This window comes from Carassius carassius, chromosome 34, assembly GCF_963082965.1.
Source record: "Carassius carassius chromosome 34, fCarCar2.1, whole genome shotgun sequence".
Taxonomy (NCBI): Eukaryota; Metazoa; Chordata; class Actinopteri; order Cypriniformes; family Cyprinidae; genus Carassius; species Carassius carassius.
Genome location: NC_081788.1, coordinates 10,696,634 through 10,719,760, shown reverse-complemented (window position 1 = coordinate 10,719,760; position 23,127 = coordinate 10,696,634). Strand labels below are relative to the sequence as shown.

The window sequence follows — 23,127 nt, the reverse complement described above, 5'->3', positions numbered from 1 at the left end:
TCAAGCGCAGTGAAAAAACACACCTATCATCACAGCGGTTGTCTCGTCCTGCATCCTGATTGGCCAGTGAGTGTGTCACTCCACTGCGCATCGCTACTAGCCTACTACAGGTCGGTGCGGATCAAACACCTTGCAGTCGGTTCAGAGCCATTGAGAAAAAGGGGGTCTCTCTCGGATATGGTGGAGTAGGCTACATCGGGGCGACTTGGAAACCACCTGGTTTGGAATAACCCGATGGAAATTGGAGGACGGAGACCTTGCGAAGTCTGTCTCGAGGAGGTTTTCATGGAGCGTTGATAATATTATTATGTGGTGGTGGCTTGCCTTAATGATGTTTACATCTCCGACTTTCCCATTCATCGTGTTCGTGTGCATGGGGTTATCCGAGGCGGTCCATTCCTACGATGCGCTGCCTTTAGTAATAAAGAAATCTCGTTCAGTCGCTGAAGATCATCCAAACACGAGCGCGAGCGGGTTTCCAGGGGACCGGCTCGGTATTGTCGCATTAACACCAGCGCCCTCGATCGCGTCCGCCAGAAAACCGATAAATGTCGCCGCACCAGCAGCCACCATTAAACCACCAACAACGGAGCCCACCACCCCTTCTCTGTCTGACCCCATCTACATGGCCGCATCTGCTCGGAGGAAGCTCAGCTCTGTTGAAACACGGATGAAAGAAGCGCAGATGTCTGATAATGAAGCGGACAGATCAGACGTCGTGCCCGGTTTTAGCACAACCTCGGACAATTCTCAAGGTGAGTTGAAATGGATAACGAAATAGCGGAATACTGAAATTAAGAAATCACATTTCTGGCAACAGAAATCCTATTCAAAATCAGAAAATTCTTAAATCTTTTATCAGTTATATGCGATTATCAGGCCTTTCCTGGCTTCTGATCTGTCATTTTAATCTCGTACTGTACCAACACATCATTCCTGCAGTCCGCCGTCTGCCTCTCAGCAATCACTTCATTTGCAGTCAAAGACATGCAACATGATATATTGATGAGCTATCGATCAATAATAGCACGTTCATCCTCACTCTACTGGTATCTATCTATCTTATCTATCTATCTATCTATCTATCTATCTATCTATCTATCTATCTATCTATCTATCTATCTATCTATCTATCTATCAATCATGATTTTGTTTATTTATTTATAGGATATAGCACTTCTGAAAAACACTGGGGTTAACCACAGTGCTTTACAAAAAAAAAAAAAAAAGCAAAGCCATACACATATTGACAAGTTGGATAATCACATATACCACATATATATTACATAAAGACAGTAAAATACTGTTAAAGTTGCGGGTTTTTCAAGTGAAAAAGAACGCCATTGTATAATTTACAGTGGAAAACGTTTTCTTTTCATTGAAATAATGGTTTTTTTTCTTTCTTTTTCTTATCAGTTGTGTACATTAGGGTTTTATCTTACATCTGATGTTGTTAAATGTTGTTATATGTGTTTTACCGTGATGTGTAGTATTTGTGTGAATGGCACTGTTTGCACCTTCTGTATAGGCTATTAGTATTTACTTTCTCAGCATGTGGAAAAGATGTGAGCTTTGATTCATCATGTGACTTTCTCATCACCACCTGTTTTTGGTGGTTATCAGTGTTTTATAATGGTACAAAAATATATTAGAATTGGTATATTAGGATTACATCAGTTAATCAAATAATCTTTTTTAGCTAAGTCTGTAAAACCTAAAATGTTGCTACCAACCACAGCTGCCGGTATTTTACTGTAAATGCCTAATGCATCTAATCTATCTATCTATCTATCTATCTATCTATCTATCTATCTATCTATCTATCTATCTATCTATCTATCTATCTATCTATCTATCTATCTATCTATCTATCTATCTATCTATCTATCTATCTATCTATCTATCTATCTATCTATCTATCTATCTATCTATCTATCCTGTCTGTCTGTATGTCTGTATGTCTATACTCTATCTATCATCAGCCTATCTGCCATAGAGTCTAAGTAATCCATCCATTCACTGATTTAATATACAACTTGATATTTATTATACTTACATAAAATGATTATGCAACTGATGCTGGATAAGTGCCTATCCATTGGTATAATATGGCAAATCATATTGTAATGTGCTCGTACAGGCCCTTCACTGATTGAGTTGCAGGGTGTTTGTCCTAACTAGACTCAGTTGTTTGTCTCTCCTGACTTATACCCAGTCATTATGAAGGGATTCAGGACCTGTGGGCTGTATCAGTTAAACGACACCCTCAGCTAGTATTTTTCCAGTATATATTCAGCTGAGGTTATTTACATTCCTGTCAGAAAGGTTTCATTAGTGTGTTTCTGGCGATAGCTGGTAGGAAATAAAGGCCAGAGATCAGCAACTGTGTGAATGTGTTAAAGAACCAGGTCACACTGTTAATGAGAGTGAAGTCTACATAAATCTTGCATGAAATGGTTGTGTGGGTGAACCAATTGTTCATATGGAAGTATTTGTAGACTTGGCCTACTTTACCATAATAATGCTAAATCCCCATCAGTTATCACCTGTGCATTTAGAAAGAGGTCAATAACCCCAGTGATTTTATACTGCAAAGGTTTAGATTTTTACACACATTTTAGAAATTATCTTGAAAAAAACATCAACATGTTTTCAAATCTGAAACAGGCAACATGTACTACAGATGTTTTACCCTTCCGTGCCCTGTCACTGATTAGACATTCTGCAGCCATTGTTCCTGATGGTGAGGTTATATTCAGGAGACAATTTTCCAGAAAGCATGGACTGTCTCGAATCCTGCCTTTATTAGGACACTATGAAATGCTATGGGAGCCCTTTAGATAACAGCCTAAGGGGCAGAGAAAGTGGGCTAAGAATCACTAAATAGAAATATACTTCCATTTAGAGTGATATGCTTTATATTGGAATTTGAATTAGATGACATCTTGTTGGTGTTGGCTTATATATATATATATATATAAACTATGTATTTTTTTTTTCATTCTGATGACCTAATAGAAATACATATGGTTTGTATATAATAACATGGGTAGTTCATATATAGAAAAATTTAATTATTATTGAAAACAACGGCACGTTTAATTTAACTTGAATTTTTATGTTTAATAATCAATTTCTTTTCATTTTATTCCATATTAATTTGACTCTCTTAAAATTACAATTGAGTTTGCTACATCGATTCAAATTCAAAAACTGAATTGGAATTGAAAAGGCTTTTCTTAATTGTGTACAACTCTAGAAACGACAGCTGTTCACATGTTTCTTTTACTAATTCAGATGCATTTTGCAGCTGTCAGAGCTTTCCTGTTATGTATAAGACTTTAGCTAGAGGGGCATCTGACTGCACATCGGAAATATTCTAAATGAAAAAGATAAATCCTTTATAATGTTTATGATTTTAGATGTGAGTGACTTTGACCTAACAGCTGTGCATTAGATGGCCCGGAAGCATGGACAGAAGAATATGTTTGTCTGAAAGATGTGACTCAGTTTTTCACACTGACACACCTTTGTCAAGCATGATTTCTTTTGTCTGACACTCAGTGTCCGTCTTGTCTTTTAGCTTCATATCCAGCATTGAACAACCCCTAATATTCAATGGCACCCTACTTCAAAATAAACAGATCATTTAGTTCCTGTGGGTTTATTAAAACATATGCCTGAGGTCAATGAAGCTACATCTTATTTACCTCACATCAAAGCTTCATCCTCTCAGCTGTTTCAGTTCTAATCGTTCTGTCATATTTAATATTTTCATATTATTGTTGTTATAAAGCGATGAGTCTGGTGGGCATGCATGTATGTTTAATCTGTCAGACTGGGATGTGTAAGCTTCTTATCCGCCCCTCCACAGCCCCCCTCAGGAGCAGAAGGTGTTTACGTACACACTGCAGCTCTGTGTCTCAGAAGGTGTGTCTGTCTCTGCATACAAATGATGTTTTCCCTTTCGGCAGGTGCCCCTCTGGGTGACCTAGTGCAGTAAATCTGCTAAAATGGGTTCTTGGGGATGAAAGCATGGGAGATTCACAGAAAGACGTCTGGCTCTTAATGGAGTTCATTTATCTGAATCTTCTGTCATGTGCATTAAACTGCAAGTCAAACATGCCATTGTTAATGTTATTGGAAACATTACATTGATTGTGTTCGTTAATAGAGGTGACCGAGTGCATTGATTATTGTGTTGTTATATATATAGCTTCATTCGGTGAGATTTTTAAAATGTTTTTGAAAGTAGTTTTCAAGGCTGCATTTATTTAATCAAAATTGCAGTAATTTTATATATATCCATATATATATATATATATAAAAAATCCTATTTAAATTAAGTGTTTTCGTTTTCTATTTTAATATATTTTAAAATGCAATTTATTCTTGATGGCAAAGCTGAATTTTTAGCATAATTTCTCCGGTCTCCAGTGCCACATTATTCTTCAGAAATCTTTCCAATATGCTGATTTGATGTTCAAGAAACATTTATTATTATCAATATTGAAAACTGTTGTGCTTCTTAATATTTTTGTGGAGCCGTGATACATTGTTTTCAGTATTCTTTGATGCATAGAAAGTTCAAAAGAATAGCATTTCTTTGAAATAATAAAAATTTAAAAAGTTGTAGCATTATTAATATATTTACTGTCACTTTTACTGTTGCGCAATTAAATGCATCCTTTACTAAATAAAATAATTTATTTCTTAATTTAAAAATAAAAAAAAAATACTGAAAAACATACAAAACAAACACATTGACCCCAAACTTCTGAACACCAGTATATATAGCAGGGAAGATTTTTTTTTTTTCATGTGATGCTACTAAGGGAATTGCCATGTTTTATAGTTTTACAAAAATTACATTTTATGATCTTATGATCTTATGATTTTATGATCTAAAAAATAAAATGATGTCATAATTTACTCATCTCATTCCAAACCCATATGAATTTTCTTTCTTTTGTGTATGAGAAGCAATGATACTGTATGTGGTTTTTGAACAAATGACTCTTGTAAGTTGGACTTTGTGAATGAATTAGTGGATCCAGCTCCCAGAAGCAGTCTGAATGATCTGCTCCTCAATCAGACTGATCCGATTCTCAAGTTCACGAAGTTCACTCGGTGATCCGGTTCCAGCTCAATGGATTATCATCAAACAGCAGCTTAAATTTCAGTCTGTTCTTGAGCTAGTGCTGTCAAATATCTTTAGGAGATTATTAAATATAGTCTTGTATGGATTCCTATTGGGATGTTTTTGTGTCCTTTTTGAAGTTCGAAGCCTTTGTACACACATGGGAACTAATTGCATGTAAAAGACTTACAACTAAAATTCTCTTTTTGTGTTCGATGGAAGAAGTCAGGGTTTGGAACAAAATGATGATGAATAAACGATAACAGAATTGAAATTTTTGGATTAACTATTCCTTTAACACGTCGCCTGGCTTTGATTTCTGTCCCCTGATCTAAATGACCCACCAAAGCGAATAAGCCATCCTCTCTAAGGAATAAGAGGTTGCTTGAATAATGCACTCTTTCAGATTTACATTTTTATAAATATAGCCCTCTTTGCTTTTTGAGATCGAACACGTTTGATCATAAGCAAACATAGAGGAGCTCTGGCCCGGGGAAACGCTGGTTCAATTCTGGCTCTCTTCAGTCTATCCCAGTTGTATCTAAATAAAAAATAATAATAAAAAAACATACAAACCTACTATATTCCATTCCAGAGTTAATTGCAGCTGGTCTCCACATCCAGATGTTGCTGGTCAACTCAATAGCTCTGAGCCAAATAATTCAGATAGATTTTAAAAATTGCAGCAACACTTCTGGAAAATCATCGTGACTTAACGTCAGTTGATATAGATTTGGAATTACACAAGCTTCAGTTGTTCCCCGCAGCCAGAATCGGCCTGATTTGCCTTTAGAGTCTGTGTTTTTTCTCCAAGGACCTGCATCCTCTCCTGCATACTAAAGCTTGCACTCTCTCAGTCTAATATCAACTTAATGAGCTATCAAAGAATCAGACTGCAGGGAGTCATTTATTATAGCCGACAGAGATCAGCAAGATGGAGTGTGCTGCGTTGTGGACTTGAACTTGAAGGATAAATTACTACAGAGCAGCAGTGCTGCATTAACAGGACTTTGTGTTTGGGTAATTCTGTATGGGTAACAGCAGTTTACCATTAGTGTGGGGTGTGTACACCCCAAAGGGGCTCTGATGGAAAAATGTTGCTTTGTTAAACCTACATTGTAAAGAAATGTAATTGTAAAGAGTTGATGCCATACAGAGCTACTTCAACCTGATCCAGCTCTTACATTTAGTTTTATTGTTGTAACTTAATATATTTAGATTGATTCAGTGATGATAAATTATATTTTTGACACTAAGTTAAATAAATAAATAAATAAACAGCCGGGATACTCTGTCTTAAACTATTGAGATATTAGGGAGAGCAGATATACAGGACGACTTTGTTGGTGCCTTATATCAATATTTGATGATTTTAGCATTGCCCCTCTTTGCTTGTCAAAAATTCATAAGGATTCTGTTGTGTGTGTTTCGTCTGTAGAGCCGGTGTGTAACTGCAGTGGTGAAGGAGTGTCGGACCCTGACGAGTGTGACCGTGAGACGGGTCAGTGTGACTGTATGCCGGGTTACAGCGGGCTGCAGTGTGAAGAGTGTGAGGAAGATCACTTCACCAACGGCACCATCGGCTGCCTGCCCTGCGCATGTGACTCCTTCGGTGCCGACGGCTCCAGCTGTGACAGGTGAGAGGCATCCTGGGAAAATCGATTTCTTTAAAAAAAGAAAAAAAAATTGTGTCCTGCTGTTTTTTTTTTTTTGGCAAATTCATGAGGGTACATTTTTTAGATAAGTAAACAGGCAGTTTAGCTCAATATCAGTTTCCCGTTGGCATATTTCTCCTCTGCTTTAATTGTTTAGTAGGTTTACAGTGAGACATAATGATCCTAATTAAATGGCATTCCCTGCAGGGAGCCGATTGTTGTGATCCCAGCTTTGTTTTAGGATCATGACCAAAATCAGGATTAAGCATGAATTTCCACATATCTTTAAGGACAAATGCAGTTTTGTTAGTTACAGTTGAGAATGTGAAGTAAAATTAGCTCTGAACTGCAGACTCACATTATGAAGGTCACATTTTATGATCCGTTATATACCTTTTCAAAAACACCCAAGCATTTATTCTAATATATTGTCATGTTGGAGATATAGTTGCTATAGACTAGCTATAACAAGTCAGTCATTGTTCAGGTGGACCAACATCTTTTAAATCAGCAATAAAGCTTTGACGTTGTGTGATCTTTGAAACGCAGCTTCTAATAATAATTCATTATGCTGTACAGAGTATTGTCTGTGAAATCACTGGTCTGCTAAGCCTGGCATCCGGCTGTGTTCATACCTCAAGAGCTCCTCAGGGAAATTATTACAGCCAATATGAATCCAGTGCCTATTATGAATTCTCATATTAGCATATCCTAATGGCCATATCAAAACTGCAACTTGCTTTTTTGTTCCCCACTATAGATTAGTTTCTCATAGGTGCATCTACATATTTAAATCTTGATCGGGATTATATTCCGTTTCTAAATTTGAACATTTGTAGGAGGAATAATAAGATAATCCTTTTCCAGTCACTTGTAGCATACTATAGAATACTTTTAAACAAAAATAAAAAGTAGTAAAAATGATCATTATTGTGGAAAGAATATACTTAAGTGAGAACTAAATTAAATGTTTTTTTGGACATTTAAATGTAATATTGATTAACACACTATAGTCATAATAATAGGCTATAATCAAGTATGTTTCATGTGCTTTAGTATTTTAGTCAACACATCACAACAAAAAAATTGCTAAAACATTATGATTTGATGTGTACTTTAAAGTAAAACTTTTAATTTGACATTATGTCAAAATGTGCGCAAGTGAAACTAATGGACAAATACACAAACAGCATACGTTTCAGTTGTAAAAAGCCTCACTCATGCAGCGCTGCTCAGCCAATCAGATTAAAGGACTGGAATATACTCTTCTATAACAACCCCAAATCAGTCACCAATTAGCATGCATTGTACGACATATCAAAAAATATATAGTGTTCTGTGATCGAAGTCAGTAAAGTATGATGCAAGTACAGGTTTTAGGATCAGCACAGCATCAGTTGCTTAGAAACTAGATCTTTCGTGCATTCTTCCCCCTTTAGGAAAACATCTAAGTCTTTGAGTTTGAAAGCATTAGGCCAGCTCCACGGTTGTCATGGTTGTGAAGGATGCAGGCAGGAGAATGATGCTGGCATCTCCATGGCAGCAGAGAGAGAGCGAGGGAAGGGGGTCCAGTCGTTGTGTAACACTGACCTAGTTAATATGCAGCTGATCTGCCCCAGGGTCTCTGAAACATTAATGAGCTTTCTGCTACTGCTGCCTGCTCAACACAGTGTGTTTCTCTGAAGACACTTACACATACACAACCAATCCGAACGATTAAGGAAGCCCCTGGTGATGTTATTATGATGTATTAAGTGTCAAGCCGGCAGTGTTGGACTGATAAACCTGGCTGCGCTGCCTGATGCTGGTCGATTTTTGCTTTTATTTTATCATACGCCATTGTGAATTATAAGGGTTAATATGAAACAAGCACAGTCACTCATGAGTAATGAATTTGAGTGAATTCAGTTTTGTTAATGCCTCATCATCTCCAATTCTAAAACAATAATTTTTCATTAATTCACAAAGTGATCCAAATTAAACACTATTTTTTTAAATGCTATTTTTTTATAACTAAAATAAGTTCTGTATTTTGCATAAAAAGTATATTTAAATATATATATAAAAAACATACACTATCATTTAAAAGTTTGGGGTCAGATTTATTTTTCTAAGGTCTCTTTCAGTATGCTTACCATGGCTGCATTTATTTGATCAAAATACCTTCAAATAGTATTACAAAATATTATTACAATTTAAAATAGCTATTTTCTATTTTAATATATTGTAATATGTAATTCATTCCTGTGATGCAAAGCTGAATTTTCAGCATCATTGCACTAGTCTTCAGTGTTTCTTCAGAAGTCATTCTAATTTGCTGATTTGATGCTCAGGAAAGATTTCACAGAAAGTTGAAAACAGAAAATTGAGACTGTGGGAATACCCATAATTCCATGCACTTGAATACATTTATTTCACATGCAGTAATATTTTAGTTTTTTATTATTATTGTAGCTATTATTTTAATTGAATTTAAATTAATTTAGACAGAGTAAGACTTGATAATGTTTATTGTGAAATGTTTCAGGAGTGTGACAGAGTATCATATTTAAAGCACAATTGTTTATACACTTATTTATTTGCCAATTTGTAATTCTCCTGTAATTTTTTTTTTTTTTGTCTGTGTGTTGTTGTCTCTGTTTACTGGAAGCTTATGTCACTAAAACAAATTCCTTGTGTGCGCAAGCATACTTGGCAATAAAGCTCTTTCTGATTCTGATTTCTGATTCTGATCTGATTCTCATATCACAAATGGCCTGTCAATACCATCATGCCTTGCTCACACAGCTGGGATGACGCTAATGGCTGGACGTGGTTATTTCTGGTATTACGGGTATTTCCACAGATGTTATGACAACAAATAACCTACATTCTCTGCCAGTCTGGATTTCAGTAGCCTGCTTTAAAGAATTTGTTTTCAAAAATGTGTTTTAAGCCGGATTTATCAACTTTTCCCAATAGACAGTGTTGTGTTTCTATCCATATGCTTGCCTTTTTTTAATAAGGCTAAATGTATGGCTCTGGAATGGGGGTGGATGCATTTAGATAAGCATCATGATGCTAACAGCTACAAAACATTTCCCTGTTTTGTGTTCAACAGCTGGCTTTAGAGAGCTGTCTCTGTCCACAGACACACAGACGATGGCTCTGTCTGCTAATGAATATCAATGCAAGGGAAGGCCACGAGACAGGGTGTGATTGATCACTATCTAACCTTCATAATCACTCTGTGTATGTGTGTGTGTGTGTGTTTGGGAAACAGGCATCTTTATATGCTCTCACTGACTCATCTTTTGAATCCATAGTGTTTCTAGGAAAGGCAGATGTTTGTATTTTGCATCCGCCACAAGAACCCTTGTTAACAGTTGGCCGTTTTCTCTTTCTTGATCTCCTTCTCTCTTTCTCTGGAGAATGTGATTGATAGGTCATATATGTCACACCTCACTTTCATTCCCCAGAATACTCCGGGAGCTGAGCCATCGCCATGGCAACCTGTCTATTGGCCCGTGCACATGCACATATCCTCGTACCCACCCACACCCTCTGCCTCAGCAAGTGCAAATGTATCTAATAACACCCCATCATGTTAAAAGGATGTGTTTTAGGTGACAGTGCTGAGGGTTTTTATTTATTTTTATTTTTATATATATCTGTGGTTTTGGCAGGAGGTGTTACACCATTTCCAGTGAATGTGAACTACAGCAACCAACTTGATATAGATTTGAGCAAATATACGATATGATATATCGCATAAAGAAAACTAAATCTTATTCATAAATTATTTCAATATATATCTAAACAAAATGTGTGATTTTTAATAAAAAAATTGTACAGTGAATGTACTGTGAATCAGAGGCTCAATTGTCATGAAAATAATAAAACAATTATAATATAATTATATAGATTTTCACATTGATTTATGTGTTTGTGTCTGTGTGTCGTAAAATATATGTATGTGTCGTATATTTATTTATTTTATTCTATTATTTATATTGTGTGTGTGTGTGCGTGTATATACACATTATATACATATTTGAAACACAACGTTTTTTTTCATTGGGACATTATTCTTTACATAAAGTGAAAGATACAGTACAACATATTGATCAGACAGTATGTCTGTTTCTCACTAGCTCATTTTGACTCATCATATGCATCTTCTCTGACTAAGATCTATTGTAGTCAAAATAGGGTGTAGCACTCTTTGTGTCTTTTTCTCCTCTGTCTCTCTTTCTGTTTTTCTCCACTCCCCTGCTTCCTCCAGACCAATAATGTATAATTTAAGAAGTGTGTCTGTATTTATTCATTCAGATTGCACACTGTGTGAGTGTATGAAGGTGCAGGGATGGTGTGATTCTCTGATGGATGGCAGGAAGCATTTGTGCGAAACAGAAGTGTCACAGTTTTCATATGTTAAATCAACAATCTGCTTGTAAATATGGGTGAAGGTGATGACACTGATTTTAAGACCATTTATTGGCATCATTTTGAAAATGTATACACATTTTCCTCTTATATCTCATTACTGTATTATATATATTAATTAAAAAGTCTATAATAAATGATAATCCCGAAGTCTGCTTAAATTTAATTTATATTTATTCTCAAGGCAGAAAAAAAACATCAGACGTGATGTTTTGTTTATTTCACCCTCTCCCTCTTTCAAAATCTCCTTACTTCTTCTCGAATCTCTTCTTTCTTTTGTGCTTCATCCGTTGGCTCTGTTATCACTGATGTTGTTGTTTTTCTGGGTTTGCCAGCGTTGAGATCCTGTCAGCATGGCTGAGAGCTTTAAACTTGTCCCATGGGTGTCATCATCTGCCCCTCTTTTATCTATCACTTGCTCCCCTCACACACAAGAGCCAATCACACAACCTCTGGAAACCCCACCTCACCTCAACCTTCACCCCAGACTGACGCAGCAGCAGTGTGTGTGTGATCTGGGTATATGGAGGCGTGATCATGTGTTTGGGGAGGCGACTAATGACTGTTTCAAGAGAGTGAGGGCTAAAGCATACTTTATTATCATAATCAGCAAAATTACTAAATGAAAGAGTGATAAGCACAAGGGTTCATTAGTGGACTTGCTAAGGCAAGCATTGCTATTGCTTAAACATACCGTTTGGGATTTTATCTCAGTGGTGGTTTCTCTTTGGGCACAGGAGTATCAGAACTGGTTTTGTAAGTTTACCGTACCTTGCACAAATACACACGTACCCTGTGACAGCTGTATGTATGCACAAACAAATCCACAGCCGTTTTCCATTGTACTCTTCATCAAAAATATATATAGTGCTTTGTTGTATTTTCAGTGACTTCTGAGACTGTTATTTTGTGGTGTTTATTCAAGCTGTTTGATTGGTATGTCTTGAAGTTCTAATGACCAGTTACATTCACCCATATGGCAACAAAAAAAATGTACATGACAATGTTAATGTATTTGCTCTTGGCAGAATAGATCTGCTACACTGCTGCTGCGGCAGAGCAAGAATCGAGACTTGCTACTGCCAATACATCCACAACATGCTGCTGTGAGCATGTAAGAAATATTGCTGCTGCAAACATAACATACACAAAATAACCCCCATATAGCATACATGAATCACCTCGTAGCAGATCTAAACAAGTGGAGCTGGGGAAGGTGGAGGGTTTCTGAAGCAAGCTGTGTGCCACGACAAGCTCTAGTCGTATATTTGAATGTTGAGCAGTGAGCTCATTGGCTACCGATACAGGAGAGAACCAGTCAGCTGTGCCATGTGGTAATGATGTCATTAGCTGGGATTGATTTAGACCTTTTGGACTGCGCCATCTAGGGCTGGGACTATAAATCGATGCAGAATCGTTTCGTTGATCGATTCTTAGATTTTCAGAAGGCCTCGCGATACCTCTTGAATTGATTCTGAGCTTAGATTTCAACAGCAGATGGCGCTCTAATCTAGTTTTTATCTGCACACTCAAATGCTCATGAAGAAGAGTGCTAAAGAGTGCTTGTGCGTTCGGCTGAGTCATGTAATTTCACTTCATCTTAGAATGCTTTTATGATGCAAGATTAATGTAAACACAGCCCACTGTGAACACCTTTGTAATTCCCTTCAACCTTTTTGAATTTTATGAATGATTATTTTAGGTTCAAGTGTCTGTATTGATTTGGAAACTAGCAGAGTACGGGTGTTTCTAAAGCCTAGAGTGCCATCTGCTGTTCAAAACTAAGTTCATGAATCGATTCAAGAAAGAATTGCGATGCATTCGGAAAATCTCAGAATCGATTCTGAATCATTTTTAGATTCGCTATGCATCGATTTATTTTCCCAGCCCTAGCGCCATCTAGAGTTTCATGCCAGAACTCTGCATTTTTTAAATAGAAAATATATTTAGTTTCAACCTTCATTTACAAAAGTATATTTCTAGCTGCCGGAAGTACAATATGCCATCTTTGGTAATGGATGCTCTGGCCAATCAAATGAGCTGTAATTGCCATACAGAAAATGTAAAAATACTGTATAATTTGTGGTTTTGTGATTTTGGTTCTACATAAATAGATGAACTGTATGGTGATCGTTCTCTGTTATTTATTTTCTTCTGGGTGTCTGATTTCTTCTGTTGGTTGGTTCTGTGATTTCCTACACATGTAACACTTCCAAAAGACTCTGTAGTTTCAATAGTCAGACTGCTGTCGTTTTGGGTTAACAGCTTTACAGGCACATTGAGACTAAACACAATTAGTGTGTGTTTGTGTGTGAGAGAGGGAGAGAGAGAGAGAGAGAGAGAGGGAGAGAGAGAGAGGGAGAGAGAGAGAGGGGGAGAAAGAGAGGGATTCCTGGAATCTGGTCTGAAGAAGCAGATGGTTTTCAAATGTGGTCTGGGCCACAGATCCCTCATGTGTAACCACATGCAGAAATGGTGGAAATAAATTTGAAAGGTCTAGACTACTCTAAAGTGTGTGTGACTATGTTTTAGACCAGGATTGTTAGCTGTCTAAGGCAAAGCCACGTGTGAGCTGAAATGTGTGTGATAAGCTACCACAGGAACTGGATGCACAAAGAAGATGTGCACAAGCAGGCACAATTTCCAGACTGCCAGTGTCATGCATGTTGTCAAGCAGTGATATAGTTTTTTCATGTGTGTTTTCTGTGTTTCTCTCTTGCAGCTCAGGGCTGTGTAAGTGCAAGACAGGTGTATACGGGCCCAAGTGTGACGACTGCCATCCTGGATTCTTCCACTTCAGCAGCACAGGATGTCAACCGTGCCAATGCAACAACCACTCTACCTACTGCCACCCTCAGTCAGGTCAGTCCGGCACACTTTCAGTGTCATTTAAAAGCCCTGTTTAGACAACAGATGACATATATGATGAACTCATGAAATATAGAAGAAAACATATGCCTCACAGAAACTCGTATAAAGTGAAAAAAGAAAAAAAAAACACTCACTTGTGATCCATGTACACATTTCACACTTACAGTTCATAAGCTCAGTTTGAAGCATCTGTCATAGTGAAAGCAACACTAAAGGTGAAAGAAAATGTCATATGTGAGCATGTACCACAAAACCAGGTTTAAGTTGCATGGGTATAATTGTAGCAGTAGCCAACAATACGTTGTATGGATCAAAATTATATATTGTCCAAAGATCATGTTCCATGAAGATATTTTGTAAATATCCTACCGTAAATATATCAAATTAGTAATATGAATTGCTAAGGAACAAACCATGCATCAATGGAAAGCTTATTTATTCATATTTTGGATGATTTATAAAGCTTAATTTAAAAAAAATTACTCTTAAGACTGGTTTTGTGGTCCAGGGTCATGTATGGCATGGTTACCATAAAGAAGAAAAAACTCAAAACCAACAAGTTTTCTCATAGTCTTTAATTATGTGCAACACAAACATATGTCTCTGCATTGAATATTGAGTTAAATACAACATCAAACACAGGAATTATATCCAGATCATCATCTATCAGGACAAAGCTGATTAGTTCAAATGATTGGCAAATTTGGACTAAATTCTTTTTGGGGAAGATTTCTCACTATTAACTGTCAATTATGACTTTAGCCTCAATAAATAACTAATTTGCTGCTTATTAATAGTTTGTAAATGAGTTGTTAATTTTAGATAAGGGGTGGATTAAAGGATGTAAAATATGGTCATGCATAACGATGCATTAATGTGTGTTTTATAAGTACTTATAAACAGCCAATATGCTAGTAATATATATGCTATTAAAAACTTGTTAATAGTGTGATTTAGTGCCTAAACTAAAGTTTTTCTGCAAATTAGACTGGTTCTTGTGTTCAGTTCTCTGCAGGTGAAGATTGTTAATGGATAATTAATTAAATTTCAGGCTATTTTTACACAAAGCTATGATTTATCTCCAGAAGAATTTAAATATTATTATAATATTTTTAATTTGGAATGAAGATTAATAAATAACACCAAACCATTCCACTGAATTTAGATCCTAGAGTTACTAGGTGGTTTAATGGAATAAAGTTTCTATGCAACATCAGAACTTCATGAAAATTCCATTCATGAAAAAGGAAATCATAATTAAACTGTTGGCAACCCCAAACCCCCCCCCCCCCCCCCACACACACACATAATGTATAATATTAGGGGGAAAATCAAACCAGGTAATAAATTAATAAATAAATGCTCACAATACATAACATTCTCCGGATATTCTCTGTAACAAAATGAAGCTTAATATTTAAACATTAAATCACAAATCATAAATATGTTAATTTGCATTTATATAATTAAGCATAAAACAACTTATAGTAAATTTGTAATACAAAATAAATATGTATCTGTTAAAATAATGTTAATAATGTTCTAAACTATATTTAGAAATAAATATTAAAAAAATATTTTTATTTTTAAACATTCATATAAAATTCAAAATACAAAAATATATTGATACTCTTATAGAATGACCTGAAGATGAATAAAATAAGATTTTCTTTTTTGGGTGAACTGTTCCTTAAAAATCAACAGATTTGCGATTCATCACAGCATCCTCCACACTTCCCTCTCTTTTTCTTTCTTCCTCCCTGTATCCTAGGCAACCTGGGCTTAGTTAACCCCAATTTGAATCCGGACCAAAAACCCCTATCAACATAATGCTCATGCTGGTGTGTTTGTGTGTGTTCATTTGTTAAGCAAAACAGCTGACATCTGAGAAGTGTAGGTGTGTTTGTCTTAAATCATTTCAGCCGGGTCTCAGTCTGCTGATGTCACAGAAAGTGTTTGTCAACTGCTTGTTCAAGTGCATGTATATATATATATATATATATATATATATATATATATATATATATATATATATATATATATATACATATATATATATATATTTTTTTTTTTTTTTACTTTTTTCTTCTTATTTTAGTTTGAGTAATTTTAGTACTTCAGCTGAACCTTTTCATTTTTTTTAGTTTAGTTGCCAGGGTTTTCATTTTATATTTAATTTTTAATTTCAATGAACAAAAAAAACATTTTTATTTTTTTACAGCAGTGACAGAAACGTCTTTGTTTTATATCCCTCCACGTGAAAGCCCTGGGTTTGGAAAAGTGTTAACCAGAGCTCCAGAACAGTGTTTCTCAGAAAAACAAAAGTCCCACCTTCTTATCTAATGCAATGCTTTACGTCAGACTCTCTGGAAGTCCCATGTTCAGTCTATCCACATTTTTCTTCAACGCGGAAGTAAGTCTATGGGTGAGACTTCCGGTTCATTAGCTGCTATAGGTAAATAACGAGGAGAATAACAACGTGCAGTAAACGGTTTGCACTACAAACCAGTGTTTGTAAAAGGTGGATACTGTTGCTAATGATCAGTTGTTCTGTGTATGCTGCTTCTCTCTCCTCAGGTGTTTGTTTGGACTGTCAGGATAACACTCAGGGCCACAACTGTGAGGAGTGTATGCCCAACTTTTACCGGCGTCAGGGTGAGGGGTCTGCGGACGCTTGTGTGCCTTGTCCCTGCTTCGCTGAGACCTCCAGCAGCAGCTGTCATCTCGGTGAGTCTGCTCCTCTGGGACATGCTGACAGGGTTCAGGACAGCTTCTGCATCCAGCACATGATGTCCTGAGAAGAGTCCGGCGGCTAGTCATCAGGACAGAAAAATAGAAGCCACAGAAAGTTTGATTCTGATGAAGATGAAGAAGCTTAGTTCATTGAGGCTGCATTTATTTGACCAGAAATACAGTAAAAAAAGTAATATTATTAAGTACTATTACAGTTTTCTATGTTAATATATTTTAAAATATATTATATTTTGCAGCATAAATGGCTGCCCACTGCTCCGGGTGTGTGTTCACAGTGTGTGTGTGTGTGTGTTCACTGCTGTGTGTGTGCACTTCGGATGGGTTAAATGCAGAGCACAAATTCTGAGCATGGGTCACCATACTTGGCTGAATGTCACGTCTTTTTCACCTTCAAATATGATCAATGTTGAACACTGTGATTCTTTGATAAATAGCAAGTTTTCTAAAATAAATCTATTTTGTAACGTTATGTCTTAACTCAAATCAGTTTAATGTATCCTTGCTCAATAAAAGTTTTTAAATCTTAGTTAACACAAACTTCTAAATTGTAGTGTATCAGTGTTTCCACAAAAGTATTTGAACATTGATAATATTAAGAAATGTTTCTTGAACACCAAATCATCATGTTGATTTCTGAAAGATCATGTGACACTGAAGACTGGAGTAATGATGCTGGAAATACAGCTTTAACATCACAGGAATAATTTACCTTAAAATACCTCCCCTCAAGTTTGATTGGGCCAAAAAATACAGTATCTCCTGTGACCAAATTCACAAGTTAATTATAGTTAATTAGTTCACCTGACATCTATCACTACATTACGACGATTGATATGTCAGTGATTGTCCATTCCTCATGAATTTATAAACAACTTGGATTTAAATCTTGATCACAACTAAAAATTTGAATGGTGCAGAGGAGCCAATCACAGACCTTGTTTCCATCTCAGCTGCCCTTCCATTGGATGCAATGGCACAGCAACAGATATGGTGATGTGGCTTTGGGTTGTCACTTTACATTTACAGTCACTGAAGCCTGAGGAGGAGAGTCAAAGAGGAAGAGAGAGAGAGAGTGAGAGAGAGGGGGGGGGGGCACTGAAAGTTCAGAACTCTTATATAAGTGTACACAGTGTTATTTATATATTTATAGGTCATATATGTATTGCATAATTTACAGTCAATATATTTGCACTGATAATGATCGTCAGACTGTTCATTGTGCTACCTATTATGTGGTTAATGAACCAACAAATAAATAAATATGTGGACATGTATTGAGTATTGAGTATTGAGTTGAAATGATATTATTGTCTTATATAGGAGAAAGAGGGAAAATGCAAAAGAGTGGAAAATGAGAGATGAAGCAATACAGTAGGACACTTTATATATGTAACAGTGCTCGAGTAAAATAACAGTAAAATAAGTATGATATGCACACTGTGAAAAACAAGAGATAGATAGATAGATAGATAGATAGATAGATAGATAGATAGATAGATAGATAGATAGATAGATAGATAGATAGATAGATAGATAGATAGATAGATAGATAGAAGGATAGATAGATAGATCTGAGGACTTGTGTGTGTGTGTGCATGTCTAAACTCTTGAGTCTTGAGTGTGGTGATGCTGAAGCTGGTCAAGCCTGGTCTGTTGGCATCACACTGTCTGTAGCTGGAGCATGAAGCTGGCACAGCCACAGCCCTCGAAGTCTCATGGCAGGAATGGGAGGAGTGCCCACATGAATTCCTCCGCCTCCTGGCCATTCCTTCTGTCCCTGTCCCGCAGTGCGTCTCGGTCCCTCATGTCAAGGCTGTGGCAGCGAGGCCGGTCAGTGGGGTGATGTGGGGAGAGATCTGCTACAGGGAGGGGTGTTGTGGAAACAGAGGCCATTGAGAAAACTGATCAGAGATGTCATGACTGTTGAAAGTGCAGAGAAGCTTGCATTAGTGTGTGATGTTTCTGCTAGCAGACAGTTGTAGGTCAGTCATGAGTGCTGCAGCAGTCAGACAGGTCAGGATGTTAATCTAGAGCAGTCATTCACACATCCTGCGTACTGGGTTTCTTTCTTATCATCAATATTTCATTGTGTGAGTGTATATGTGTGTGTGTGTGTGTGTGTGCTTTGAACACTCTTAAAGATGTTTTACATTTCAGTCCTCTGTATTCCACTAACAAACAAATAATGGCAATACCATGGTTTCTGGGTCATCATAATACTATGGTATTTTAAAGTACTGTGAAGTTCATGTAAATGCCAATCATTAAGTATCATCTAAACATAATCATTTTATGTATAAAATAATTTAAATTAGTAAATTAAAAGGAGATTCTTAATTACCACTTCATTTTCATTATGATTTGCCACCTCTGAAGAACATTGTGTCAGACTTGAAATTTGATGCTGGTGCGCCACCTTGTGGTGAGCCTCTGAATGTAAGATATTATATATATAGTAACTAGATATATATATATAGTTTTAGTTTTTTTATTATTTCATCAATAATAACAAAGACAAGATGAAAAAAAAAAAACATTGTAACAATAAATCTATTAATTATAGCATAGTACTGTACAAAAAATATGCCAAAGTACCACAAGAATAAAAATATACTAATAATACATTTATGTTTTTAGAAGAAAAGTATAGTTATTTGATAATTATGTTTTATATTATTATGCTGATAAAACCTTGATTTGGTTTGTATGGTTAATATATATATACGTGTGTGTGTGTGTGTGTTTACTGGTTTGAATGGTTGAAAATGTTTGACATCTTGTACAAGTAAAATTGTCTACTGAAATGTTCTTTTCATTAACAAAAATTAAATTCAGTTTTTAGAGATAAATAGAATAGATTGATATGACGTGATAAATATGGCTAAATCAAAATTACTTTTTTTAGCAAAAGACAAAAAATATGACTAAATCAAATTAAATAAATAAATACATTTATTTGAATAAATTGTATGAAGTCAGTTCCCTTCAACTTCACACTGGTCTTATAGAATATCGATTTTGTTGCATTTTTGTTGCAAGTGTGTCACAACTATCAAAATACCTTTTAGGGCCACTGCACATTCAAATGAGCCCAGGATTAGAAAGCGAACTGAAGGTTGTGCATGAAGAGACTAAAATATTATTGTAATGCAAAATAAAATAAGTTGCAAATCCCCTATTTGCTGTGTTTGCTATTGTGTAACTCTAGGTCTTTTAAATGCATTTACAGATTCCAGTGGCCAGCCTGTATGTGACGAATGTAAGCCTGGCTTCTCCGGCCCAAGATGCAGCGTGTGCATGGACGGTTTATTTAAATCAGCAGGTGTGTGTGTGCCCTGCGAGTGTAATGGGAACGCAGACCCTCGCTCCATGGCACAAGTATGCCACCCTGAGACAGGCCACTGCCACCGCTGCATCAACCACACAGCGGGAGCACACTGTGAGATCTGCGCTCGTGGGTACACAGGGAACGCCCGCTACCACAACTGCACCCTGAGAGGTACGGCACGGGGTTGATGCATTGTGAGAACATACCTTACTGATCAAAAGTTTCTTTCTGTTTTTGAAAGTATCTTATACTCACCAAGCCTGCATTTATTTGATAAAAAATAAAGCAAAAAACCTATTATTCTTAAATATGAAAAAAAGAAAGAAAAAAAAAAGGTAAATTAAGTTTCTGCCATGTGATTGGCTGATTAGCAATTGTACAGGTGTACCTAATGAAGTGGCCATATATATATATATATATATTTAATTATTCAGAACATTTTAATATGTTGTAATGATGGGCTTTCTGTCCATCTGAAATTGTCATTTATTTTAAACAGATACTCATATGATCTTACGAAACTTGCAAGTATTTGCAAATCACATGATTCGTGGTTCCTCAAAAGTGGTATCTTGCAAGCAGTTTTAGGCAGACCAGTAAAACTGCATGACTGTCCGGAAATCCGAATGGATTTTCCTGCTTGCATGCAATATTAATCAGACAGTCACTGAATGGGACAATGGAAGCATGTCATCTCACTGATGAAAAGCATGTGTCACTGCATTTTTATTTTCCTTTTTCTCTTTAGTAACTCATAATGGTGTCATCTCAAAAGTATGTGAGGGTATTTGTTGCTGGAAGGGTTGCTGGGATCCCGTCACATGAGTCATGAATAACCAGTGCAAGTTTTGATATAGCCTGGATCATTTTTTATGATTTTATTATACTGTTCGCACTTTTACCTTAACTAAGGATAAGGGTCAGTGTAGACTTCCTGTGTGGGCAGACTGTTCTTTTGACACTGCCTTATTTAAAGTGTTATGTTGTCTGTAACATTAGAATAGCATTATGGTTGAAGACAAATGGAGACGGGCATACAGATGACAAGGTTTAAAGCTAAATGTATATATTTGCATTTTTCTTTACATTTTTTGACAATAGATTTTAACAGTTAGACTCCCATGCAGAATCCACACAAATCAGTAAAGTTTTAACCTCTTTAATGCTTGTTAATGCTTGTTAATGCGTTCCGTCATGTGGACGTGTCCCACCACAGGACTAAAAATATGAACAAAGTTCATGTTAGTTTAAAAGGTAAAACGTAAAAATAGTGGGAGTAAGACGTGCTTGACGTGTCTTATCTGCTTCCTGTTTTCTTGAAAATTGTATTTTTATCCACATTTCCATCATGTAAACAGCCACACCACAGAGCAGTTCTCCTTTTTTTTCAGTTTCCTGGAAAAAGTTTAATGGATCATTTTTTATGCATTCTTGCATTATTTCCTGTCCTACGAAATGGATGTGTTATTAAAAAATGTCATGTCAGCATTGTTTTATTCTTAGATCCTTATCACATACACACACACACACACACACACACACACACACACACACACACAAAGAAGCTAAAAAGTGTGTTCCTAAATAAAAGTAGTAAACAGTACATAAATAAAAGTAACAAGTTGTCATGAGTGTGTGCTGGAGGATACATTTCCCATTTATGTTGATTTTAATAGAAGCGTTCTATTGTGTAGAGCTGCTTATCACAGAATTTGACTTTTTTCATAATTAATGAACTTAACACGGTTATTCATGCAGTCCTAATCCTAATTTGCTTTGGTTTGTTGGCTGATTTGCGTTCGATCCTGAATACGTGTTCAGCTAAAGCTCTAAGTTAATAATTTTTCATTTATATCCTTTATCATCTCTTTATAGACACTAACCATTTCAATCATTGACTCTCTCTCTCTCTCTCTCAGCTGTGAGAATCCTCCCGTCTCAAGACATCAAGACCTCCACTACAGAAAACCCCAAATCCACTAGTTCTGTTGCTTCTACACCTGCTTCCCACCTCCTCACTTCCTCCTCCTCCTCCTCCTCCTCTACCACCCATCCAAGCCTACCGACCCTTCAGTCCGGCACGGGAGACTCCTCAGGACACAACAGCACGGCCTCTGCCCTGACATTAGTGTCCTGGACGCAGTTTAACATCATCATCCTCGCTGTCATCATCGTGGTGGTCGTTCTTCTCATGGGCTTCGTGGGAGGTGTGTATACGTATCGGGAGTACCGCAACCGGAAACTCAACGCCCCATTTTGGACCATTGAGCTGAAGGAGGACAACATCAGCTTCAGCAGCTACCACGACAGCATCCCGCACGCTGACCCCAACGGACTATTGGAGGAGGAGCCATGTGTGGTCGCGGCCAATGGGCAGTTAGCGCTCGCTACTGCCGCGAACATGTACAAAGCATGAAGTCGTCGGTTCGATTGTATCTTTTCTTAAAGGGATATTTCAGCCAAAAATCGATATTCAGTCATCATTTTCTCACTCTCATGTCAAACCTGACTTTCTTTTTTCAGTGGAACATAAAGGAAGAAATTTTGAAGTCAGTGTGGTCTGAAACAACACCGGAGCAATTTCAAGAACTTTTTTAGTGCTACTCTGAGAAACAAAGTCAAACAGGTTTGGAATGACATGAGGGTGAGTGAAGTACCAAAATTTCATTTTCGGCTAAATATCCTGATAATTTTGATTATTAAAAGAAGGTAGGTTGGGAGCCAAATTGAACTTCTTTATTTGATTCTACACACTATTTAGCTCGCCATTGCTTCCTATGTGATATCCTCGTGCAAAACATTTTCACGTACAATGTTTCCTGTAACATTTCATTTCAAAGAGAAATACAGGACAAGCCATTAACATGTTACTCCTTGCACACAAAAATGATAAAATGTGAATACATTGCCTCTTAAAGGGATAGTTCACCCCCAAAAAAATATTCTGTCATTAA

General features: G+C 36.6%; 1 protein-coding gene across 1 annotated transcript; it reads left to right on the top strand.

Moving 5' to 3' along the window:
• Window positions 1-91: 91 nt before the first annotated feature.
• On the top strand, window positions 92-23,127 carry LOC132115467 (multiple epidermal growth factor-like domains protein 9). The gene is made up of 6 exons (XM_059523959.1): window positions 92-755; window positions 6,579-6,777; window positions 13,943-14,082; window positions 16,669-16,818; window positions 20,075-20,344; window positions 22,093-23,127. Exons 1-6 carry the CDS (start codon window positions 308-310, stop codon window positions 22,587-22,589), a joined length of 1,704 nt encoding a protein of 567 aa, XP_059379942.1. The 5' UTR covers window positions 92-307; the 3' UTR covers window positions 22,590-23,127.

What these genes read in the sequence shown, in the direction of transcription:
- LOC132115467 (XM_059523959.1), top strand. Translation starts at nt 308, where the DNA reads ATGTGGTGGTGGCTTGCCTTAATGATGTTTACATCTCCGACTTTCCCA. An exon ending in CAGCAGCAGCTGTCATCTCG is followed by an intron (nt 16,819 to 20,074) that starts GTGAGTCTGCTC and finishes ATGCATTTACAG; the next exon opens with ATTCCAGTGGCCAGCCTGTA. An exon ending in CCACAACTGCACCCTGAGAG is followed by an intron (nt 20,345 to 22,092) that starts GTACGGCACGGG and finishes TCTCTCTCTCAG; the next exon opens with CTGTGAGAATCCTCCCGTCT.